The sequence below is a fragment of the Paroedura picta genome, chromosome 5 (assembly GCF_049243985.1).
Source record: "Paroedura picta isolate Pp20150507F chromosome 5, Ppicta_v3.0, whole genome shotgun sequence".
Taxonomy (NCBI): Eukaryota; Metazoa; Chordata; class Lepidosauria; order Squamata; family Gekkonidae; genus Paroedura; species Paroedura picta.
Window position 1 is genome coordinate 79,979,199 of NC_135373.1, and position 24,475 is coordinate 80,003,673.

Below are 24,475 nucleotides of genomic sequence, written 5' to 3' on the forward strand. Positions count from 1 at the left end.
TACCTTCCCAGTCCCATATGTACCAGAATTAATATGTATTGAAGGAAGCCTGCTTCTGGGTTCTTTGTTGGGTCACTTCTCCTGGGCTCTATCTCCCCGTGAATGGACAGGTAGCACAGCCCAGCTGCTTATCTCATCATGGGGATATGGATAGAAATGCAGCGGAAGGACAGAGCAGCAACCCAATCAGGGTTGTATAACTTGCCATACAATTGCCGTACTAGTAAAATGTTTGCTATCTTTCCCTGATACCATTCATGTTCTCAGGATCATTACAGTGGTGTCTGTTTTTTCATATATATTAGTGAAATTTTATTGAAAAGAGTTCAGTATCAGTATAACTTAAATATAGGGAGTTTGTGCACATGTAGTATAACATCATTTTCAGTGGGATATTTATGCTGTTTTAAAATGCATGCTTTCTTCTTCTGTTCTCTAGCATATTCCATCCAGGGGCAGAATGTCCAGATGATCAGTCCATCGAGTGAGTCTCACCAGCAAGTTGTAGCAGTAGGACAACCACTAGCTCTCCAGCCACAGGGAACAGTAATGGTAAAATATAATTTCGATTAATCAGATACTATTGGCATAATGCAGTTGTTAAAATTTTTGAATATCCCTTTCCTGTGTGCTTAGGTGTTAATTTTCTCCTCTGTTAAATGCCTATCCTCTGCAAGTAAAGTCAAGTTAAGTTATCATGGTAAACCTTCAGATGTTTCCATAGACTGGAAAGGCATCTCATTCCTGAATACAGAAGCTAGTTTTATAAATCACTTCTTCATGGTGCAAAATACATGGCAATCGTGACTGCCCTTGGTCATTCATTTCTTTAAGTGTCACCCATTCTTATTATTCTTTGCAGAATGATCATCAACAAGAATCTGTTGTTAAAATAACAGTTAAAATTCACACTGTAATAAGCTCTGTCGAGTTCAGAATTCTTTCTTAATCTGAGTGGTCTGTAGTTACCACTCTTGGCATATATGAAAAATAAACCTCTTAAAGAGACTCAGAGTAGCATGGTTGAAATCAGCATGAAAAATGTTAGTGTCCCTGGGAAAACATATGAGGTGTTTTATGATAACCTTGTCTACAACTCAGAAAGATTCCTTTATTTATTTGCACTACATATGTACCTGAGATAAAGAAAAAGTCAAATGAACTCAGGTTAAAAACTATGGGCCTGTAGTCCTCATCCCCAGCAATGCAGCAGGATGATTAACTGAGCATGAAATAGAATAAAGTAATGTGATGCACCTTGACATGGAACAGACCTTGCCAGAGAAGGGCAGCTGTGATGGGCTGCACTTTTTAAAAGCTTAGAAGGGCACATAGCTAGAGGACTGTGAAGGATTAGTTCTTCACAGAGTGCCAGGCTGTGCTCAATAATCTGATTGATTAGCATCAGCTGAGGAAGACTTGATAGCTGGATGCTGAAGAGAACTGAGTCTGATTTCAGCCGTAGCTTTGAAGACTCAAGTACTTGATAATTTTAGAATTAAGACTGAGAGCAGTTTAACAGATGGGAAATCTGGGGAAAGTTGGCAAGGAAGTTTGGGAATTAGCCCATTAAGGCCAAGAAAAGAGGAGAGAACCTCTAGAAAAAGAAGGAAATTTCCCTACCCAGCTCTGAAGAGTGCTGAGCTCACTAGTCTGGTGCAGTTAGTAACTAGAGATTTTACGGGTCTGTTTAAAACCTCGGCACTGATGTTTCAAAAGAAGGGCTTTGAGTGCTGGAAAAAGTGTACTTTATTATTCCCAGAAATATTTGGGATGTATTCAGGAATTACTGGCAAACCAGGATCATCTGTGTTGCCGGCTCTTTTGGGCAGTCCACTTTAAAGCAGATTGCTCAAGAGACCTCCAGCTGAACCTGCAGAGACAGTTCTTCCCTCAGGATCAGCTGTTTTGTGGGATCTTGGGGGGTTTAAGGATAATGCCCAGTAGAGCCCCTGCAGGGAGCATTCTCCCCATGGGATCACTTGCTCTGTGACCTGTTTTGGGCAGTTGGGTTTAAATCAGGCTGCCCAACAGAAACTAAGCTGAGCCTGCAGGGAAAGGGTTGACTTTGCCACTGCTTTTTTTTCCTCTGTATTATCCTGCTTGGGTCTTGTTGGGGCTGAAAAATTTGGGGATTTCTGAAAAATTCAGGATTCAAACATTTTACAGGTACTTGGATCCAGATTTCCTTGTGGAAGCCTGAATTTTTTTCATGTCTAGTAGATTCAACCAAAAATGTACCAATGGAAAAAAAATTGCACACCCATACTTTCAACACCCACCACATTAAGGGTTTCATGAGACAGAAGTGAAAAATTGTTCTGGGTCTTGATATGTAGTCCTTTTCAGTTTTGGCTTCAAATGCAGCTTTTCATTTGTTTCCAGTGGGAATGATGCCACTGGGGAGGGACTAAGCTACCTGTTTTAAACAGGCAACGCTACTCCATAGCACCATCTGAAGTTGTGTTACGTGGCTGTGCTAGCATGTTGGATCTTGCTTATCTATAGAGAATGATAACGGATATGGTTTGTGAACGTAGACTTACCTTTGTGTGTGTGTGTCCTACTCTTTATGCCATGTTTAGTTCAAGCTGCCTCACCCCTGTTTCCCCTCTCAGTTTTCCTTTTTCATCAATCTTCTAAGAGGAACAGCCACCCAGCAAAAGCAAAATTCTTCCCCTCCTCTCCCTTCAGCTTCCTGCATGCAAAGAAAGGGGAATGCTTCTACTCACCCGGTCCTACAGGTACCCTGCAAACAGGAAGGTAGTCATGATGGATAAGGGATCGTCCTCTAGTATGAGTTCCAGGCTTTGATTGTTGGCAGAGTGAAGGAAGCTGTAAGGCCTGTTGCCTTTGCAGTAGATAACTGTTGTGACTTATTACTACTCAGGAAACAGAAGGGAAAGCCTTATTTCAGACCCATACTTAGGAGCCTTGTAAAAGGTTTCCTTTGAATTCACTGGACAGAGTGCACTTGTGCCTGTTTCACATGAGAAATAGTTTTGCTACTTCCCTTTACTGCCTTTTAAGAGTTCCTTGAGGTAAGTGACCAGCTCCTTGGTTTTTCCTCTTTTCTGCAGTGGAATTATTTTTTCCTTATTTGAATAAGCCCTATTAACTGGGTGCTAGGTCACTGTTCCCACTTTCCTTTTCTTTGTATCTTGAAAGTTCTCCTGCCACTGTCTTGTGCTTGCCTTCTCTGTTGTAATGCTTTTCTGGTGGAGGAGGTAGTTGCATATTATAGTGTTATGGTATATCATTCTGCATTGCATGCTTTGCATTTGTGTCATTTCCTTCTATCATTTCCATTCTGATGCATATGGTACTATGAAGTGGTTGTTCACTACTAGAAACTGACTTCTGCATCTGGTGAATATCTAGCAAAAGTTTTAAAAAGAACTCCAGTTTGACAGTGTCCTTAAAGTTCAATGGCCTAATTTAGATTTATCTTTATTCTCCAACAAAAATAACAGGATTGCCCTTGTTATCCAGATAATTTGAAAATTATGTTTCCGTTTTCTGTTGTACTGTAGCTAGATAAAGTGAAACAAAATGAATCAACCTTTGTGGCAAAAATAATCAATTCAAATCACTGTGGACAGTTGGGAAGTGATTCTTTTGATTCAAAATCATAGGATTCAGTAGAATGATAGAAAGATAAATCATATAAATGTTATTTCCAGTTTAGGACAAATGGATTAGTGGGCTGCAGATTTCCCCCTCACAGTATGTATATATTATTAGGTGTTAGTTTATTAGATGTCCTACTTCAGAAGTACTTATTGTTGAAATGTTGTCTTAGCTCACATCTAAAAATATACAGTGCATGAGGACGTTACTTAGCTTGGCTCACTGTCATGGAGCTGTTCTTGGTACATCATGGCAACTTGTCTTGGCAACTCTTCAGGTGAGTAATAGTCATGCTTGCTTTGCCTTTCATTGATTTACCTGTTGTTATTTAGAAAATTTATATCCTGCTTTTCTGCTTTCACAACAGTCACCAAGGTGGCTAACAATTAAAACATATATTATAAAATGGCATTTTAAAATGTTTCCAGTCAGCCCCCCAGCAATATCGGTATTTCCTAATATACCTAAATCCCAGTACTAGTATAGTATTTATATTCAGTAAATATTCAGGAATGCCAGTTTTTTTTCGGTTCCCTTATGGGGACCATTATAGCCAATATAGAATAATGAGGAATCTATCTGGGGTCTGGGAAGTGGGATTTTTTTGTTTTGTTTTTTTTAAGGTACAGGCATCAAATTTGCAGCAGAGCAGCCGGCACTACTCCTTTTTAAAAAGTTTGAAAAACATCGAACCAGAGGTCCAATTCTTTGGGTCTGCAAAAAAGATGCCCCATCCTCTATTTCCAGTGGAAGAAGAAGAAAAGTTAGTCCTTTTATGCCGCTTTTCTCTACCCAAAGGAGTCTCAAAGCGGCTTACAATCGCCTTCCCTTTCCTCTCCCCACGACAGACACACTGTGAGGTGGGTGAGGCTGAGAGAGCCCTGATATTCCTGCTTAGTCAGAGCAGTTTTCTCAGTGCTGTGGGGAGTCCAAGGTCACCAAGCTGGTTGCATGTGCAGGAGCACAGATTCAAACCCAGCTCACCAGATTAAAAGTCCATACTCCTAACCACTACACCAAGCTGGGAAATCCAGGGTTGTCAATAAACCCTAGGGTTTCATGAAACCTTGTTTGAGAAAGCCTGCTCTAATGCCTTGAGCACACAAACATGACCAGCACCATGGCATTGGCTTCAGTTTAGACTTTTGTATCTATGTAAATTGCACCATAGCCCTTATAGATGTAACAAAGGACCTTGAGTTGCTGGGCTTAAAATGCTTTCATAGAACTGATGAAGAAAAATGGTAGAAGGTTTGCATGACTTTTGTTGATTCATATCTAACTTTCCATGTTGACATGTAAGATTTAACAGATTATTAGAAGTGTCACATAAGTGCAACAAATTTCTTTGTAAACAAAATACTATATTTGACCCAGAGACACACTAATTATATAAACCCTGTGTTTTATGTTTCAGCATCTTGTATGGATTCTGGGCTTAAAACCTGGTGTTGGAGGTGCTTTAAAGCCTGGAAGAGCTGTCGAAGGGCCTAGCACAGTACGGATATTTGTTTACTATAACAGAATGATGATAACATTGTATACTTCAAAAAAAGTTTACTTAATAAATTTATTTTCCTTAGGTTCTAACAACAGCTGTTATGACTGATTTGCCAGTAATCTCCAACATACTTTCCAGACTATTTGAAAGTTCCCAGTAAGAAAAAATCTCAAATGAACTCAATATTGAATTCCATCCTTCCTTGGTAATAGTTTTAAACACTGATTTCCCCCCCCCCCAGGTATCTGGATGATGTTTCCTTACATCATTTAATAAATGCACTATGCTCCTTATCTCTGGAAGCCATGGATATGGCCTATGGAAATAATAAGGTATGGAATACTTTGCTTGGCTTCTCTTGATGTAACTGTTTGGAACGCCTTTTTAAGTTCCTCACAATCTAATTATAAGTGGTGTGTTAGTGACAATTAAAATGAATCATATTGATTTAGTAAAGTATCATGAAATATACTATGTGAATTTCTAAAATAGGTGCATTAATGCAGATGTTTAGTGTTGGAGATTAAATATACTATATTAAAATAGACTGAAAATGCATATAAAAATGTTGACGGACCAATTAACAACTCAATCATAAAATGTACTGCTTAAGGGTGGGCAACAAGTAAAATATGCAAATTGAAATGTCATGCTTTGAATAGATCTAGGGAGGTAGAATACTGGAATGCTTGGCTAAGATAATAAGTCTAAAATTATCGATGGCACAAAATATGACATAGAAGCTACTGATTAAAGTGATGCTTATAAATTCCATTTGTACTCAGGAACCATCACTATTTGCTGTTGCTAAGTTGCTGGAAACTGGACTAGTTAATATGCATAGGATTGAAATTTTGTGGAGACCCCTTACTGGTCATCTCTTAGAGGTAACCAATCTTTTTATAACAGTTGTAGTGGCCTTTTCCTGTTAAATTTTACTCTTTCATTTTAATAATCAAAATATTCCAAATGTAAGTTGATCATTATGGTGTGGGAAGTTGCTGTTCTTTCCACATATTTGCAATCAAGATTGTTACTTTCCTGAATTGTTACATTCCAAAATATCAGTGGTATCCTATCAAAAAAAATCTATAGATATTCAGCTTGTTTAAAACTTGTTACTACAAAGGGTTACTAAGGAACAAATGTGTATTTAAAACAAAAAAAATCTTCCATTAGTTAAAACAGATAGATGTACTGTTGTATGTGAAATAGGATTTCCTGAAGAATGTCAGAAGTTTTAGAGACACACATTATTGGTTTTAAATTCAAGAGTACCAACTGTTCTTCCTGTTCTGTTTTTTACTTTATGGGATATTTTTATTACAAAGATCATTGTATATCAAACAGGATTTAGGTTGCCTGTATGCTGCTTATTTCTAATCTAGCATGTGTACCTGGAGATGTTGAAAATATACATCAAAACTGTTTATTCTACAAACCTTGATCATCTGTCCTGATTTTCATTATTTCATTTCTTTCTTCTCCCTTACTGCTTCCTTTCTTTTTTAATTCAGAAGGTAAGCTTGTCTTATAAGTTTGCCTTCCAAATTACTGTTTGACTTTGTCCTTAATCTCTTCATTTTTCTCTTTGAGACTGATGGACCATGTTGTAAAACTTAATATGAAGTAAGGCTGAGATAAAAAGAGATTTTGTCATTGGCTGAATATAAGTACAGTAAATCCCCTTTCACATATAGAATGGGAACTCTCTGGAGGAACAATAACTTAAGATGGTACTTTGGTTAGAAGGAACCTCTCCCTCATTTTTGTATTTTTATTTTTAAGGCAATATGAAGTAGGAACTGTGACAAAATTTGTATGCTGAAAAGTACCATAGAAGTTGTTGTGAATGTAGTAATACATGTAAAACTCAGTCATGTCATTGATCCATTTAGTATTGACTGGCTGCTGCTTTCCTGGATCTTAAGTAAAGAATACCTGCTTTATGTAGGCACAAAACTGGCTTGTGGCTGTTACAGTAGTATTTTAAAAGACTCCATAGATCTAATATCAGTTATGTAATGTGAAACTGTAACCAACTTGCATTCACCAAGTATTTAAAGGAGGCTATATTATGTATTTAGGTTTGCCAGCATCCAAATGCACGGATGAGGGAATGGGGAGCGGAAGCTTTAACTTCTCTTATTAAAGCAGGACTGAGTTTTAATCATGATCCTCCCCTGTCTCAAAACCAGGTAAAATAGCTTGTTTTGGAAAATGATTAATCTTGTTCTGGAAATTGCAGTAGGGTATCAGTGATTGCATAATTTAGCTGATGGTTATGATTTAATACATGTTACTTTTCTATGGTTCTTCCATGTGAGGATATGTGGTATGTACATAGATAACTTTTATGCTAGTGGAATGCAGAGCTTGCCTAGTAATTGGGCTGGGTACAGTCTGCAAGAAATATTATAACAAAGTACATTTACTTTATGTCAGCTATATGTAGGATGGAAAACTTCAACAGAAAGAAACCCCACAAACTATGGTTTGTTGTGATGGGAATTGGGAATCCAGTTTTAAATATATATATATATAGTATATAAATTAAATAGAAATTATAAATAAGTGCATGTCTGAATTCATTGATCCACTAGACTTGGGAAAGGGATGGCTCAATGCTATTTAGAGAATTTATACATGCATGATGGCCATTTTAAAATTTACCTCTTTACCCTTGGAGAACCAGAACAGCTATCCTACTCTTGGTATTACTATTATTATCCATTTACTTTTCTGTCAGATTCATTGTAGCAATCACACCACGTGGTAGGAGATTAGGGGCTCCTTCCCCAAATTTTCTGTTGCTTCTGTTTTTATGAGTGTATGAGCAGTTCAGTTATGCTAGCATGAAAAAGGGCTTCAGAGTTGCAGAGTTCAGGTAGTACAAAGAGATAGCTTCTAACCTAAATACATTGGGAGGAGAATATTATTTAATAGTTGTCAGTACTTCTCATACATATTCCACCTGGAGGCTGCTAGTAGAATTTTAGTTTGCCATCTTTTATTCTTTCTCCTCTGCCAGACACTAGTATAATTTATTAGATCCACATTTCTGCAGTGAGTTTGTATAGGATCATGTCTTGTATCAGGATGTTTTAGCCTCTGCTGCCTTGATGTATTTTTTGTGCTTTTACTTCCAGAGGCTTCAGTTGCTGTTGCTAAACCCACTGAAAGAATTATCAAATATCAATCATCCAGATATTAGACTCAAGCAGCTGGAGTGTGTGTTACAGATTTTGCAAAGCCAAGGTGACAGCCTAGGGCCTGGCTGGCCATTGGTACTTGGAGTCATGGGAGCAATTAGAAATGATCAAGGGTGAGTTGTCAAAATTAACATCAGAATCTTGCTGGTAACTTTCATCACTGATCTCAACAACTTTGTGGGAGTGTATTGTATTGGTTTAATTAACGAAAATTGTAGCAATTTTTAAAATTAATATTTCATACAGATTTTTTAAAATTACTCCTAATTAGGGATGGGCGCAAAACCAACTGGCCAGTTTGTGCCAGTCCTTGTCTCTACTCCCTATTTAGAAGTGGGGGAAGCAAAATGGAAAATAAAAGTGGCTGTCAGCCATTTAAACCTAACAGCTTAAAAGGTCCACTCATCAGCTATTTGGTTTCAATGGTTGGCAGCTATTTAACTGCCCATTGCACGCATGTACACACATACGCACACCATACTAAAGGGCGGGAAGCAAAACAGACCACTGGAATGGCTGCCAGCCATTTCAGGCTAAGAGCAGATGGGCACACCCACACTGCTGTTAGACTGAAATGGCTGCCAGCCTATTTCACTAATCAGTGAAATAGGATGGAGTAAAATCAATTGCTGAAAGGACTGTCAGCCATTTAAACCTACCAGTTAGACATGTTCGCCTGTCAGCAATCCGTTTCTCTCCCCCCCCCCCACTTCGAAGCGAGGGGGGAGTGAATGGCAGCTATTTAACCCTTTTGAGGAAATACAATCTGTGTATTTCTATACAACAATAATATATTGAAGTGTATTGGAGGAAAATTCTGCTTTGTAGTTATCAACGATATTCTTCATTGCGAATTCTAATTCTTTATATTCCATCATCCATTTCCATCATGGATATGATAAGCAGCCAATTTTCAGCTTGTTTCAGTTGTGTTCTTCAGACACTGTTTCCATACATAGCAGGGTTTACTCTTCATTTGATCCTTAAATATTTTGGATCTGCTTATGTCAACATAATGAACTAGTTTTGTAAGATAATTCTCTGAAATACCCCAAGCCAATTTAGATCTAGCAGCCATTTCAACCTAACATCTTGACGGGTCTGCCTGCCTTTGCTCCCTCCCTCTTCAAAGTGTGTGTGTGGGGGAAGCAAAGCAATTGGTGAAATGGTTGGCAGCTAGTTCAGCAGTTTGTTTTGCTTCCCTCACTTAGAAGAGGGGATGAAACTGACAAATGACTTGCAGCCATTTCAACTTAACACCTGATGGGCAAACTGCCCTGCTCAGCTGTTAGGTTTAAATGGTTCAAACTGCAAAAAATTCCAGTAATGAACCAGGTCAAATTTGTGATGAATTTTGACTCGTGAACCAGTTCATGACTATCCCTATACATAATACTGCTTTTACTTATTATTAACTATTATTGTTGTCCCTTTTCCAGGGTAACAGAAATTTTCTGTTAACTCTAACTCGTACAGTTTTAAATCAGCTATGTACTAAGATTAATCTTGCCTATCCCATAAATTTGAAAAATCCATAAATCAAGTGGTAATCATATTTATTGTAAAGTCAGAGATCAGAATGGACTCCATAAAGTTTCCATTATCCTTTAAGTATTAAATATTAAGCGTAGTCTATATTTTGAGGTCTGCTTGGCTGTAAGTAGAATAGATTTACTTCATACATATATGGTTGTTGCATTTCCTTAATACAAGGACTTGTAAACAATAATTATCTACAAGGAATTATTCTATGGCTTTTATGTATATATATCTGATATCTGATATTTTATTGGTGTTCTATTGGTGATTGACCTGAAAATAGAGGTAAGTGAAAGAGCTTTCAATATACATAGCACAACATAGGTTGTCTATCATGTATTTTCCTTATATTCTCACTTAGACTGTTTGGTACTATAATAATTCATAATCACTTTACAGAGTTAGAAACCAGATACTTTCATGTTTTGATAGAGAGTCTTTAATACGGACTGCATTCCAGTGCCTTCAATTGGTTGTGACTGATTTTCTGCCAACAATGCCATGTACTTGCCTGCAGATTGTTGTGGAGGTTGCTGGAAGTTTTGGGCTTCATAATCAAGAACTAAATATTAGTTTAACATCAATTGGTCTCTTGGTGAGTTGAGTCCTGAGTTTAATCACTGTGATATTTTAAATTCCTGATCTTTGAAGTTCTTACTTTATTTTAATAATCCTACCAATAATTTTAAATTCTTTGAGTATTCAGAGCATACTTTGTAATAGAGAATATCAATCATTACTTCAATCTATATGGTGGGACAAAACAAAAGGAATCATCACAGAGAATAATAGCACATTACACAGCACTAAGTCTTTTTTGAAAACTTTAGCCATAATTTTAAATAAAAAGTTAAATGTTAAGTACCATTGAAATTAATGTTATTTAATTAAGCTTAATTTACTGTAGATTACACTTCTGCTTCCAGACACCTGTACAGAATAAAACATATGAATCTGAAAGGTATCATTAAAACATTTTACTTTATTCAGAACATAACTTCACCAAATTATGTATACAGTTAGATCCAAATTGTAGCCCAAGTTTACTTGCAATGTTGTTGTTGTTAATTGTTTGTTCAATGAGAGTATCAATACACAGAAATGTTCTTGGTGATATTCTGTTCTGCAGCAAGAAGTATCATCTCACAAACATGTACAGCAATCAGCTGTGAAAAGTGTTAGAGTGTTGTTTCTTTGTTACACTATAAGTAAAATACAATAAAAAGAGTTGAGGCAGCTTATCTGCCAAAAGTGAATCAAAACATAAAAACCTGGGATAAAAAACCTGGGATCAGTCATGATAGACTAAAATATATAACAATCAAATACTCACTGAAAAGAAAAAAGCTCTACTCTCCATTAATATCCCCCCAAAACACACCAAAAAACTCTCTTTTCTGAATAGAATTGTGATTTTTTTTGGTAGACGACCTCAAGAACAGCACCTGACATACTTTTAGCGTTAGGTTATTCAACAAAGAAGGCACTACAACATGAAAGCTGTTTATAGCTCTAAAAACCATTTACCAAAATAGCTTTTTTGGTTTGTAGTGGAATATTTCCGACTACTTCTTCCAAAGAGGTGAAATAATTGAGAAGGAGCTGAACAAAGAAGAAGCAGTGCTACAGAAGCAAGCAGAGGAAAAGGGAGTTGCACTGAACCGCCCTTTCCACCCAGCACCACCATTTGATTGCCTCTGGCTATGTCTCTATGCTAAGCTGGGGGAGCTCTGTGTCGATCCACGGCCAGCAGTTAGGAAGAGTGCCGGGCAAACATTGTTCTCTACAGTTGGTGCCCATGGAACTTTACTGCAACATTCAACTTGGCACACTGTTATATGGAAGGTATGAAATCAAAAGCCTCAATTAAGAGGTTGTTCTAACAGCTATGTTTTATCTTTCATTAAAAATGTGTTTTCCTATTTAAGTCAGGTTAACGCCATATATAATGTATTACATTGATGAATATCCCTGTTTTATTATGATACACATAAATATCCAGGTTGTTTGACTTCTGTTATGTGATTCAGTGGTCTTCAACAGATGACATACAGCTGCAGCATGGGGTCAGTTCTTAATTATTTGCCTTATTTGTGGTTCTCCTTTTCTACTCTTCCATTGTTCACTTTCCCACTCCACCTCACCAAAATCTTTTTTCTTCTGTTAAACGTAACACTGTTAATGGAATTCTGCTTCTCATACATCCAAGCAAGAAACTATGTATTTTTTTTTAAACGTGTACTTCAGCATACTCAATAAGGTCAGTGCAAATGCTAGAACACACCTCTAAGAAAGCTTACTAAAGCTGATGGTAGAAGTAATATATGCATTTGGAAGTTCATTAAAATAGTACCTGTGATGTCATAGCATATACTTGGGTTAATCTCTGAAATCAGTGGCAGTGAGTGCTTTCCTTTTGAAATTTGAAGGTCAAATGGCAATCCTGACAGAGCACTTGGATTGTGAAATACAGACTGGGAACTTGATGGTGGGATAGGCAGTCTGTAATGTAAACCAGGGGTCATCAACCACCGGTCCGTGGCCCGCTACCGGGCCGCGAAGGCCTCGGTGACGGGCCGCCACACCTGCCTCTCTCCCCCCCGCCCCGCAGAGAGAAGCTCACCAGGCGCGACAGAAGCAGCCACCAAAGCGGCCGCTTCACTCGCGGTCCGGCTAGTTTTCTGCTCTGAGAGGGGGAGAGAGGCAGGCGCGGCCGCTGGCACGCCGGTGGGCACAAACACACATGTGCAGAGCTCCCGCGCATGTGTGTTAGCACCCTCTGGTGGTGAAAATGTGCATGCGCGGCAGCTCCACACGTGCACGTTTTCACCACCAAGGGGAGCTAATGCGCATGCGCAGCGCCCGGCCCGCCGGCTCTTCGCCACCCCCGGAGGCAGTTCTCAACCTTAAAAAGGTTGGGGACCGCTAATGAAAACAACTATCTTTATGGGTATTCTTCTTTTTAGAATCATAGAATTAGAAGGCACCTCCTTGGGTCATCTAGTCCAACCCCCTGCACAATGCAGGACACCCTATCGCTCTTCCACTGTAACCTGCCACCCCCTAGAAACTTCACGCAATCAGTGTCAGATGGCTATGCAGCCTCTGTCTCCAAAGATGGAGAACCTACCACCTCCCGCGGAAGCCTGTTTCACTGAGAAACAGTTATAACTGTCAGGAACTTCTTCCAGATGTTTAGACAGAATTTCTTTTGAATTAATTTCATCCCATTGGTTCAGGTCCGTCCTTCCGGGCCAAGAGAGAACAATTCTGCTCCATCCTCTATATGGCAGCCTTTTAAATACTTGAAGATGTTTATCAGATTCCCTCTCAGTTGCCTCCTATCCAGGCTAAACAGACCAAGCTCCCCCAACCTTTCCTCGTACGTCTTGGTCTCCAAACTCTCTCCATCTTTGTTGCCCTCCTCTGGACATGCTGTAGCTTGTCTACATCTCTCTTCAACTGTGGTGCCTAAAGCTGAACATAGTACTCCAAGTAAGGCCAAACCAGAGCAGAGTAAAGTGGTACCATCACCTCCTGGTACTGGGTTTGATATAGCCCAAAATCCAATATGTTTCAGTTTAGTGCTGTTTCTTTGAGCATGACTTTCTAGAAATGGGATTAGTCATTGTTCCTTTATGGATTAATTTAGAAGATTGGGCCCTACACAATTAAATATTTCTAGCAGGCTGTGAGAAAATATGGAAACCATGATTGCCATCAGAGTTTTCTAAGATCTGTAGTTAACGCTACTCTAAAAGCAAGCTGTTTTTAATTCTGTAGTTGCTTTCTTCTTTGGAAATACAGGAAAGTACAAATGTGTTCTTTGCGCTGTACCCATGTACAATGTTTTTTAAAAACAAAATTTTAGATTAAGTAAATGATTTTCAACACAAAGAAAGTATTGTATTTTGTTGGAATTTGGAATACATTTTTGCAATGAGGAAAATGACTTAATCCAAAATAATGGGAACTTCAGTTATTTTGGGGCCATACTCTTTATTGCACTATATTAATAAGCTTGCATTAATTTCATAAAACTGTACCTACCTTGCCCAATGGAAATTCTTAAATAAGCCGTAAGAGTGAAATTTGGGTTTAATAGTTGATGAGGGCAAGTAAAATGGACTCCTCAACACCCCGAGTCTTCATAAAATAGACAAAATGTTAAATTTATTGATCAATAAAAAGAGGGAGAAATTGTTGCTGTGTATGTCTAGAATGGAAATAATGCTGTTTTGTTCGCTTTTATAGGTTCTCTTTCATTTGCTGGATCGAGTGCGGGAGTCTTCTACAACTGCTGACAAAGAGAAGATTGAGTCTGGTGGTGGCAATATCCTCATTCATCATTCAAGAGATACAGCAGAGAAACAGTGGGCTGAGACGTGGGTGTTAACTTTGGCTGGAGTAGCTAGAATATTCAACACCAGGAGATACCTGTTGCAATCTTTAGGTAATCATGTATTTTTTGTGTATTAAAATAGTTGGTTAGAGTTAAATCTTTGTAAAACACGGGGGCTGAGAAGAATTAGAATTTATATAACTATTACTTTGTAACCATCTGTGTGCTGTGCTGCATACATATTTACAAACACTTCTGCCCTATCATTTGTCCTGCTGATGAGCTGTTTTATTATGCCAATAGTAGCATTACCTAAAGAAAGTACATGCATGGTTTTAGAGTAAACAGTTCCCTGACTAATCTTTCTTTTTTGCCCAATAGGAGATTTTTCTCAAGCATGGGATGTTCTTCTGGATCACATTCAATCAGCTGCACTGAGCAAAAACAATGAAGTTTCTCTAGCTGCTTTGAAAAGCTTTCAGGAAATCTTACAAATTGTGTCCCCAGTCAGGGAAACTGAGAAACCTGATACACCACCTGCTATTAATGTGCCTGTTCCTGTTCTCATTGGAACTGTGACTGCCACTGGTCTTGGAAGATCCTTCATGAGAACTGATTCTATAGGAGAAAGAATTGGAAGGTATAATGCAACTGAGCCTCCAGTGGTGACAGATGAAATTGAAGACTTGAATCTTTGGTGGGCTGCCTGGAACACCTGGTTTAGAATTGGTTCAGAAAGTACAAAGCCTCCAGTTTCTTGTGATAAAATGACTTTTATTCCTAGCCAGCCTTTTCTTACAGCTTTAATTCAGATATTTCCAGCCCTTTATCAGCACATTAAAACTGGTTTCAGTATGGATGATCTCCAAAAACTGGGTGTCATTCTACATGGTGCAGTGTCTGTTCCAATCAGTTCTGATGCATCCCCCTTCATCCTGCCGTCATACACTGAGGCAGTTCTAACAAGTTTACAAGAAGCAGTTCTTACAGCTTTAGATGTCTTACAAAAGGTAATAATACAATTTAAATATTCTCTTCATAGCAACTTTTGAAGTCATCTATTATGTTAACCCACTAAATATTATTAGACATTAAGCCACCTTAAATCCACTTGTGGACAATCATAAGGGGGAAAGCAAATAATTGGGAATAGGTTGCTACCCATGGATGTTAATTCAGAGAACGGTGGGGGGGTACACACATGTGGCAGTTCATACATGCACCTCCAACTTTGGGCTTCTTGTGACCTGAGGCTTTATATTTACAGGCTGCAGAGGATACAGCATCTTTCTTTTGAATATGTCCTTGTTCTATAAAGGTTTAACTTCTATTCCAGACTGAAGACAAGAGAAAGGAAATTTAAAAGAAAATTGTAATCAAAATATTTTACAATCAAAATAAAATGCTTCCGTATTTATTTTGGCAAGTCCCAAATCTAACAGTTACTAAACACATTCCACTAACCAATTTCTCGTTCTCCCTTCAAGATTAAGAAGACTAGTCCAAGAGGAAATTGTATAGATATTTCCAGCACATATAGATATGTGCTTGTCTCTCATGAACACTAAATGAGAGAGAAACATAATACAAAGAGGAAGGTTGGAATCTGAGAGCCAAAGTTATGCTAGAGACTTGGGAAAGAGGGGAGGGGGGAGCTGGCAGTTGCCAGAGTACCAGGGAAGCTGGAGAGGGACTTCAGAAGAGACGAGAAGAAGAGTTGGTTCTTATATGCTGCTTTTCACTACCCAAAGGAGTCTCAAAGCAGCCTTACATTTCCTCTCCCTACAACAGACATCCTGTGAGGTAGGGGAGGCTGAGAGAGCCCTGATATTACTGCTTGGTCAGAACAGCTTTATCAGAGCCATGGCGAGGCCAAGGTCACTCAGCTGGCTGCAGAATTAAACCCGGAGGAGCGCAGAATTAAACCTGGCTCGCCATTTTAGAAGTCTGCAGTTCTAACCACTACACCAAACTGGAAGAGCCATGGGAGATACCTGAAGCCATGGGAGAGCAAAAGGAGGAACAGTTTGGAATATATGGGGCATAGTGAGAAAAGGAAGACACGAACAAAAACTGTTAGACCATAGTCGTTGTCATCTTACTGGTGGAAGTAGGTTTAAATGGAAAAACCTGACCTGCTTTGCATGGTTAAATCCGTAATTTACCTCCTTTGAAGTGGGGTTATTATGACTCTTGGAGTAAAATAGTGTTATCTGCTATATTCAAGCATCGAAGAAAATTGCTTCCTCTACCTCAGCTTTTGAGCCCAAAGTTGACTTGTGCAAGGAGATTATTAAAACACAATATCTGGGTCTTTTCTTACAAATGTTTTGAAGCTATGATATAGGAGGTGAATTGTTACTTCAGAATTAACCTAGGAAGGAGAGTAGATTACTTTTGATGTAATAGCTGTGAGTGATAAGTGCAATCAAGTTGCTTCTGAATTATGCTGACACTGAATATGAATTACTTACCTCCATCATCCTGTTGTTAACAGTCTTGCTCAGTTCTTCCAAGCTGAGGGCTATGGCTTTCTTTCTTGAATCATTCCATCTCATGTTGATCTTCCTCTTCTGTCTTCAACTTTTCCTAGAATTATTGTCTTTACCAGGGATTTTCTTTTTCTCATAATGTGACCAAAATATGGTAGCCTCAGTTTAGTCACTTTAGTTTCTAGGGAGAGATATATTATTTGATCTAAAATGCACTGATTTGTCTTTTTGGTGGTACATGTGCTCCTGAATAACCTCAGGTCCAAGATGGAGCTCTTGTACTAGTCATATAATTGAGGCCAGTACTGCAAGATCAGAACACCATATGGCCAAATGGTGGCTCCCCGGAAGTCCATGGATTACAATTCCCATGGGCCCCTGCCAGCACATCTGTAAAATTTTCCTCTAACATCACATTTCAAATGAATCAACTTTCTTCCTGTCAGCTTTCTTCATTGTCCAACTTTTTCACCCATACTTAGTAATGGAGAACACTATTGTATGAATTATCTTGATCTCTGTTGCAAGGAACACATCTATACCCTAAAGAATGTTTTCTAGGTCCATCATGACTACCCTTCCCCATCTCATTCTCTTGATTTCTTGGTTGCAGTCTCCCTTTCAGTTGATGATGGAGCCAAGGGATTTCAATGTCTTCAACCTTTCAATGTCTTCTTGAAGTTCAGCTGTAGTCCTGTTTTAACATTGTCTGCTTTAAACTTCATTAGTACTCATTTCAAGTCTTCACTATTTTTTGCCAATACTAAGGTGTCATATCATGGAGAAAGCTAGGGAGTTCCAGAAGAATATCTACTTCTGCTTCATTGACTATGCTAAAGCCTTTGATTGTGTGGAGCACAACAAATTGTGGCAAGTTCTTAAAGATATGGGAATACCAGAGCATCTTATTTGTCTCTTGAGAAACTTCTATGCAGTTCAAGAAGCAACAGTGAGAACTGAACATGGAATCACTGATTGGTTCAAAATTGAGAAAGGAGTTCAGCAAGGCTGTATACTGTCGCCTTGCCTATTTAACTTGTATGCGGAGCACATCATGAGAAAGGCGGGATTAGAGGAGTCACAAATTGGGATCAAGATTGCAGGGAGAAATATCAACAACCTCAGATATGCAGATGGTACCACTCTAATGGCAGAAAGTGAAGAACTAAAGAGCCTGTTGATGCGGGTGAAGGAGGAGAGTGCAAAAGTTGGCTTGAAACTCAACATCAAGAAAACAAAGATCATGGCATCCGGCCCTCTCAATTCCTGGCAAATAGATGGGGAAGAAATGGAGATAGTGACAGATTTTATTTTCCTGGGCTCCAAGATCACTGCAGATGGGGACTGCAGCAAAGAAATTAAAAGACGCTTGCTCCTGGGGAGGAAAGCTATGGCAAATCTAGACAGCATCCTAAAAAGCACAGACATCACCCTGCCAACAAAAGTGCGTTTAGCCAAGGCTATGGTATTCCCAGTTGCAATGTATGGCTGCGAAAGTTGGACCATAAGCATCAAAGAAATGAGGCTTTTGAACTCTGGTGCTGGAGAAGACTCTTGCGAGTCCCTTGGACTGTAAGGCGAACAAACCCGTCAGTCCTAGAGGAGATCAGCCCTGACTGCTCCTTAGAAGGCCAGATCCTGAAGATGAAACTCAAATACTTTGGCCACCTCATGAGAAGGAAGGACTCCCTGGAGAAGAGCCTAATGCTGGGAGCGATCGAGGGCAAAAGAAGAAGGGGACGACCGAGAATGAGGTGGCTGGATGGAGTCACTGAAGCAGTAGGTGCAAATTTAAATGGACTCCAGGGAATGGTAGAGGACAGGAAGGCCTGGAGGATCATTGTCCATGGGGTCATGATGGGTCGGACACGACTTCTCACCTAACAACAAGGTGTCATATGCATATCTCAGACTTATGTCCCTTTCTCCAATTTTTACTCCCAACTTTAGCTAAATCTAATCCCGCTTTCCTTATGATATGTTTTGCATGTAGATTGAAAGGATAGGGATATAGAACACATCCTTGTCTGACACCTTTACCAGGTTGAAACTATTCCAATTCTCCATATTCTGTCCTAACAGTAGCCTCTTCTAGGATACAGATTGTGCATCTAAACAATCAGGTGTTGTAGTGCACCTATTTTTTTTAAACCATCCATAACTTCATGATCCACACAGTCAAAAGCCTTGTTGTAATCTATGAAATACAAGCAGTTTTTTTCCTGAAATGTTTTGTATGGTCCAGTAACCAACATAAGTCTGCAATATGATCTCTACTGCCTCTTCCTTTTCTGAATCCAGCTTGAATATCTAGCATTTCTCATTCCTTATATGGCAAAAGTCATTAAGCACCACTTTGCTTGCACAAGAAATTAATGCAATGATCCAGTAACTGCTGCAGTCTTTTTCCAGGGTTGGAACATTGAGTGTTTACTGTCCATAGGCCATTGTTGGATTTTCTATATTTGTTGGTGTATTCTTGTCAAAATTTTGATGGACACAGTTTTGTGGCTTGAAGGAAGTTGAATAGTTAGGGGAGTAAGGTGAGATGCTGGAAGCATCAGCCAGACACTTACAAATTGAATAAATCCCGCTCTTGTTGAATAAGGTCATCTGCACATAAAATTACCTGGCAGAAACCCCAGAAAAACCTATTTCAACCACATCTGCAAAACTGTAGATGTAAGAAATCAACTAGAGTACAACAGTGTCCTCATTTTTATGATGGTAATGTCAAGGTGGAATGGAGTGTTCCAAGCAGTGGGAGCTCCCTTAGCAAGAGGCCATGGAAGACTACTGATGCGGCGGTGATTGCCCTGTTCTCATTGGCTGTGCTCCCCAAGGACAGGGAAAATATGCTGAACTATTCAGTTGGGAGAAAATATTAGATAACACTAAATAACAAATCCCACAAGGCCACTTCCCTAGCAATTAGGGCATCAGTAGTCCTTCCCAACTTTGTTAAGGCCATAGGATGAGGTCATCCTACAGAATCCAGAGGTTAACCCAATGGACCTGAAGAGATCTCTCCTCAAGATTAAGGAGGCCACAGAGTTTGTATCAGATGTGTAACCGGATGCAATACAGTTCTCTATCCTTGCACAATATATGGCTCAAACACTGAGAGCAACTGGTTAGGTGAGGAGCTTTTTGGGTAGACTGAAGAAAAGAAGGTGATGCCATCATCCATCTCTACTAGGGCCAGGGACCTAAAGAGGCGTCCACTTCATTCCTTTCTGGCGTCAGACCCTCAGGCTCTGGATGAGAGTCAAAAGTACAGATGCTTCCGTCCCTTCAGATGGCAGCCAAGAATGAGTCAGTAACAGTCCAGATTTTTCGAACAGGACAACAACTTGCCAGCAAAGAAGCACTCTGCCTGACTTTGTGATGGGGGCAGATGTTAGTTCTTCAGCGAAAACTGGAAAGTGTCAGCAACTGACAAATGGGTGCCCTCCATTATGCAGAGGCTGCAAAATAGCATTTAAGATTGAATCAACCAAGAAATGGGTTGTATCAAGTGGAGGAGCACCTTTGGATTCTATCCTATCCAGTGGTTTGGACTCAACTCAGCATTTTCTAGTTTACATCTAATCACGAAGTGTACGATTTCATATATTCTTTACTATGCATTTTAATTTATTTCATGTTTCATTCAGGCATCAGAAATTTAGTGCCCAGAGTATTTTGAGTCACTGTAAAATTTATATTTCAGTTTGTTGACAAAGACCTGTGTTAGCATATTCTCAAATTTCATCAAAACAGTTATTTCTTACAACCCAAAGTAAACTTCCAACAAAACTACAGGGCCAAGAGCTCATTATCAAAATTTGTACTAGCGTGGTTATGCTATATGTTTTACTGCGATTGAATAAAATGCATGCTTCAATTTCAAGAAATATTTTAAAAATCTTTTCTCTAGGCCATATGTGTGGGTTCAGAAAGCATGCAGATAATGTACCCTGCTATCTTTGATCAGCTGCTAGCATTTGTTGAATTTTCCTGTAAACCGCCACAATATGGACTGCTAGAAACAAAGCACATTGCAAATGCAAAATACAATCAGGTGAGATGTATGTTGCTTTCAATGTTCTGTTTTTTTCATTCATTTGCTCCTGAATTTGGTAGCATTGCATGAATTATTTTCAATATTTAATCCTGAATACGAACATACTTTCATGCCTTGCATAATCAACTAATGAACTTCAATTTTATGGAGAGAGGAGACACATTTCCAGCTCTTTCCTTTTTTAAAGCAACAAAACATTTTTGATATTTAAAGTCCGCTAAAACAGAAAATAATTTTCTGTTATGAACATTTAGCCAAATTAATATACGTTAGCCTAACAAAATCATCTCAATGGACTTAAGCTCATGTTTTTAATTAAATACCTCATTTTGCTCTTTGGACTTCTGTTGTATGAAAATGGAGCATGATACCATTTTGAATGTATTCCCATACTAATCATACTCAAACAGAAGAATGAGTCATCAGAATTTTAATAGGTAATATGCATATATGTATTAATTTTTCTTATTCTATTTATCATGCAACACAATGGAATCACAATAGATACAACTGTTTGCACCGGTGAGTTAAAATTCCTTAAAGATTGTGCTTAGTGTCCTTGCTGGATCAATTGCAAAGTGTCACTTGCTTAAAATTTACCTTATAAAAATCAGCCACTTCTAGTCACAGTGCTGTAGGTGTATGGGGTTTGGTGCTTTTTAAGTTTTTAAAAAATCTTTGAATTACATATTTGGTGTTACGGAATTTTTGAAAAATTTTGCATGCCATAAAAATAGGACCAAAACAAGGTTTATTTTGCTCTTGTGTCCATTTTTCTATGTGCAATGACATTCCAATATTTTATTTCTAGGCGGAATGGGTAGCATTGAATTATGTACCATTTGCCGAGAGGTCTTTAGAAGTTGTGGTAGACCTATACCAAAAAACAGCTTGTCACAAAGCTGTTGTAAATGAAAGAGTCCTTCAGAACATTATCAAGGTAAATATTATTATGTATAAAATAAGATGGTTGTTATGTTACAAAGCAAGTTTAGCGTTCATTGCAGTCTCTAGGTTCAATTGAGTACTAGATCTCCTGTACATCCCTGAGATTGGTTTTACTTTGACTTTAGCAAGATTAGACCCATCAAAAGGTTTATTTATATTATCAACAATTTATTTCAACTATTCTGGCTATTAGTTCCAACTTTTGGGTTTCCAGCCTCTTGAAAAGTAATGCCTTTCTCATGCATTAGACTGTATTAAGTCCAGAAGGAATAGATCAGTAGTGATCTCCCACATGAAACTGCTAATAATGCAATTTTAGCATTTTATATTTGTGGTTAAATAAAATTTGTGATCAATGTGCTATAAATTTCAGATAATATTTATAAATGTTTCCCCTATGAAACTTGGGCAGGGGGTATTGTCTGTGCCACTCAGTGTAGAGGCTGGTCTCCATCAAAACACTGTTAGGCAACTTTTCTTTCAGTTTGTAATACTGCAAAGCAGACACATTTAGGCTTTCGGCAAGTTTATCTCTTCCTGTATTTCTTGAGCGTTTCTCCTTTACTAGATACTCGGTGCAGACAGAGGCCAGCTTGTGTTGGGCACTAGGGACAAATTAGGAATCCTTCTGGTGGGTGGACTGTCCCCATAGGCTGCCAGTCGGATTCCTGTCAGAAATAATCTCAGATTTGGTTTTGCAGACCCAGGGATGACTGTGTTTGGGGATTTCAGCATACAAGTCAAGGCTGCCTTATCAGGTCAAGCTGAGGGCTTCCTAGCCATCATGACAGCCATGCTTCTGTCTAAGGTTGTGAGGGCCCAACACAAAGACATACATTGGAACTTCTTTTCTTACACCAAGCAACTTGCTGGTCATCTGATTAAGGGGCTGGATAACAAGCCTTTGTCAATGTCAGATCACTGCCATGTGAAGACATGGTTGAGTTTCCAGCCTTCTCTCTGGGATGGTGGATCAATTCAGATACTTTCCCCCTGGAGGCTAGTGATTTCCATGTGGCTGTGGGTAGGCTTCAAGATTGTATTAGAAAGAGAAGATCAGGGACTCTATATACTTTTTAAAACTATGACATTGTCTTGTTCTTCTGCCTGTGTAAACTTAAAGCTATATTATTTTTGCAGACACTGAGGATGCCACTTAGTTTGAAGTATGCTTGCCCTTCAGAAAGTACATGGAAACTAGCAGTTTCATCTCTTCTTAAGGTTCTCTCCATTGGATTGCCAGTTGCAAGGCAGCATGCATCCTCTGGAAAATTTGACAGCATGTGGCCAGAATTAGCCAGCACTTTCGAAAACTTTTTATTCACTAAAAGGTAAAGTGCAGAATCACGAATTAAGGCATTAAAGATACTTAAAATAACATATATCAAGTATTATTTGTGGAACAGGCCTTGTCCTCTGTGACGTATAAACAGTGTGTGTGGCACTAAACAGTGTGTGTGGGGTCTCCTGCCAAAATATTTTAGTGCCCGTTCCAGCAAACTCAAACTATTACACTTTTGGTATCAGTTTCCAGTAGAATAAAATGTAATATTTTGAATTGCCTAATCTGCCCTGTTTATTTATAGTTGAACATATAGAGTAATTTATGTTAAATCAAATAGTTGGCATAAAAACCATGTAAATGGAATTGTTTGGTTTCCTTTTGGGTTTGACTCTGTATTGATGACTATATTGGTCCATAGAACAATTCAGTGAATCAAATCCCAGCACCAACACATGTTTACTGGATAAGATTCAATTGTTTCCCCGTCTATAGAAACACTGCAGACTCAGTTTGTTGAATAAATTTCAGAAGGAATGTAAACTGTTAGGAATTATGATAGTTTACTCAGATATAGCATGCACACTATGGTCATGCTATAACATTTGGCTTGGCCAACAGGTAAAAGTGCCACACAGCCTCCACCTGAGCTGCCACTTTATGGATTATCTGTATTATTATTTTAAAGACACTGACACTATTATAAACATAGTTCTTGATTCATGTATTTTTTGTCTCTTTGTGTATACAGCTCTTAAATTATACGTATTTAGATTTCATTTAAAAGTACAGTTATATACTGTGTTGTCTTTCAGTTCACCTCCAGATAATCTTTCTATTCAAGAATTTCAAAGAAACGAAAGCATTGATGTTGAGGTAAGAAATATTTTCTATTTTCTATATTTAGTCCAGTGCGGGATTTGGTGAACCCAGTGATGGGTATGGCTGACTTCTGATGTTGAAAAATCAATTTCTGACATCTCTGTATATCCATTGAAATGTGAGGCAGGAAAAATGTACAAATTGTATTTTATAGCTGTTTTGTTCCTTTGGCTTTGCTTAAAGTTGTATTATACATTGAATTTCCTTGGGGAAATTGTTCTTTCTAATACCTAGTAATCTCATACCTCTAAAAGTTCAGAGTAGCCATTAAAGACCACTTTAAAAACAAAGTGTTTGTTTAGATATAATTGTCATCTGATAACTCTCAAAGTCATTTACCCTTTGGATTTTCAAGCTGAAAAGGGGCTTCAGAGAAAACTTGTAGCTTGACGTCAATGCATGGACAATTACCACAGATTAATACTTTGGAGCAAGGGACATGCGTTATGTGGGGGCAGCAAAACAAAGCAGGGAAGTACACCCTCTTCATTGGTATCAAGTGTATCAATAATCATAGAATCATAGGGTTGGAAGGAGCCTTACAGGCCGTCTAGTCCAACCCCCTGCTCAACGCAGGATCA

At 38.6% G+C, this 24,475-nt stretch overlaps 1 protein-coding gene across 4 annotated transcripts in view; it reads left to right on the forward strand.

The window, feature by feature from the left end:
* The window catches only part of MON2 (MON2 regulator of endosome-to-Golgi trafficking), a 78,965-nt gene that overhangs the window by 40,495 nt on the left and 13,995 nt on the right, over positions 1-24,475 (forward strand). For 3 of the 4 annotated variants that reach the window (XR_013231192.1, XM_077338662.1, XM_077338664.1), the window contains 17 exons: positions 440-552; positions 3,803-3,907; positions 5,048-5,128; positions 5,214-5,287; positions 5,373-5,463; positions 5,917-6,018; positions 7,219-7,329; positions 8,281-8,456; positions 10,315-10,477; positions 11,434-11,727; positions 14,137-14,335; positions 14,606-15,234; positions 20,636-20,779; positions 21,287-21,304; positions 21,594-21,722; positions 22,871-23,061; positions 23,828-23,888. Coding sequence is in view for 3 of the 4 variants with exons in the window: in XM_077338662.1 (XP_077194777.1) it covers positions 440-552; positions 3,803-3,907; positions 5,048-5,128; positions 5,214-5,287; positions 5,373-5,463; positions 5,917-6,018; positions 7,219-7,329; positions 8,281-8,456; positions 10,315-10,477; positions 11,434-11,727; positions 14,137-14,335; positions 14,606-15,234; positions 20,636-20,779; positions 21,287-21,304; positions 21,594-21,722; positions 22,871-23,061; positions 23,828-23,888 (2,681 nt within the window). In the remaining variant the exon portion in view is untranslated. The remainder of the gene's footprint in view (positions 1-439; positions 553-3,802; positions 3,908-5,047; positions 5,129-5,213; positions 5,288-5,372; positions 5,464-5,916; positions 6,019-7,218; positions 7,330-8,280; positions 8,457-10,314; positions 10,478-11,433; positions 11,728-14,136; positions 14,336-14,605; positions 15,235-20,635; positions 20,780-21,286; positions 21,305-21,593; positions 21,723-22,870; positions 23,062-23,827; positions 23,889-24,475) is intronic. The other variant, XM_077338663.1, reaches the window with a different exon arrangement.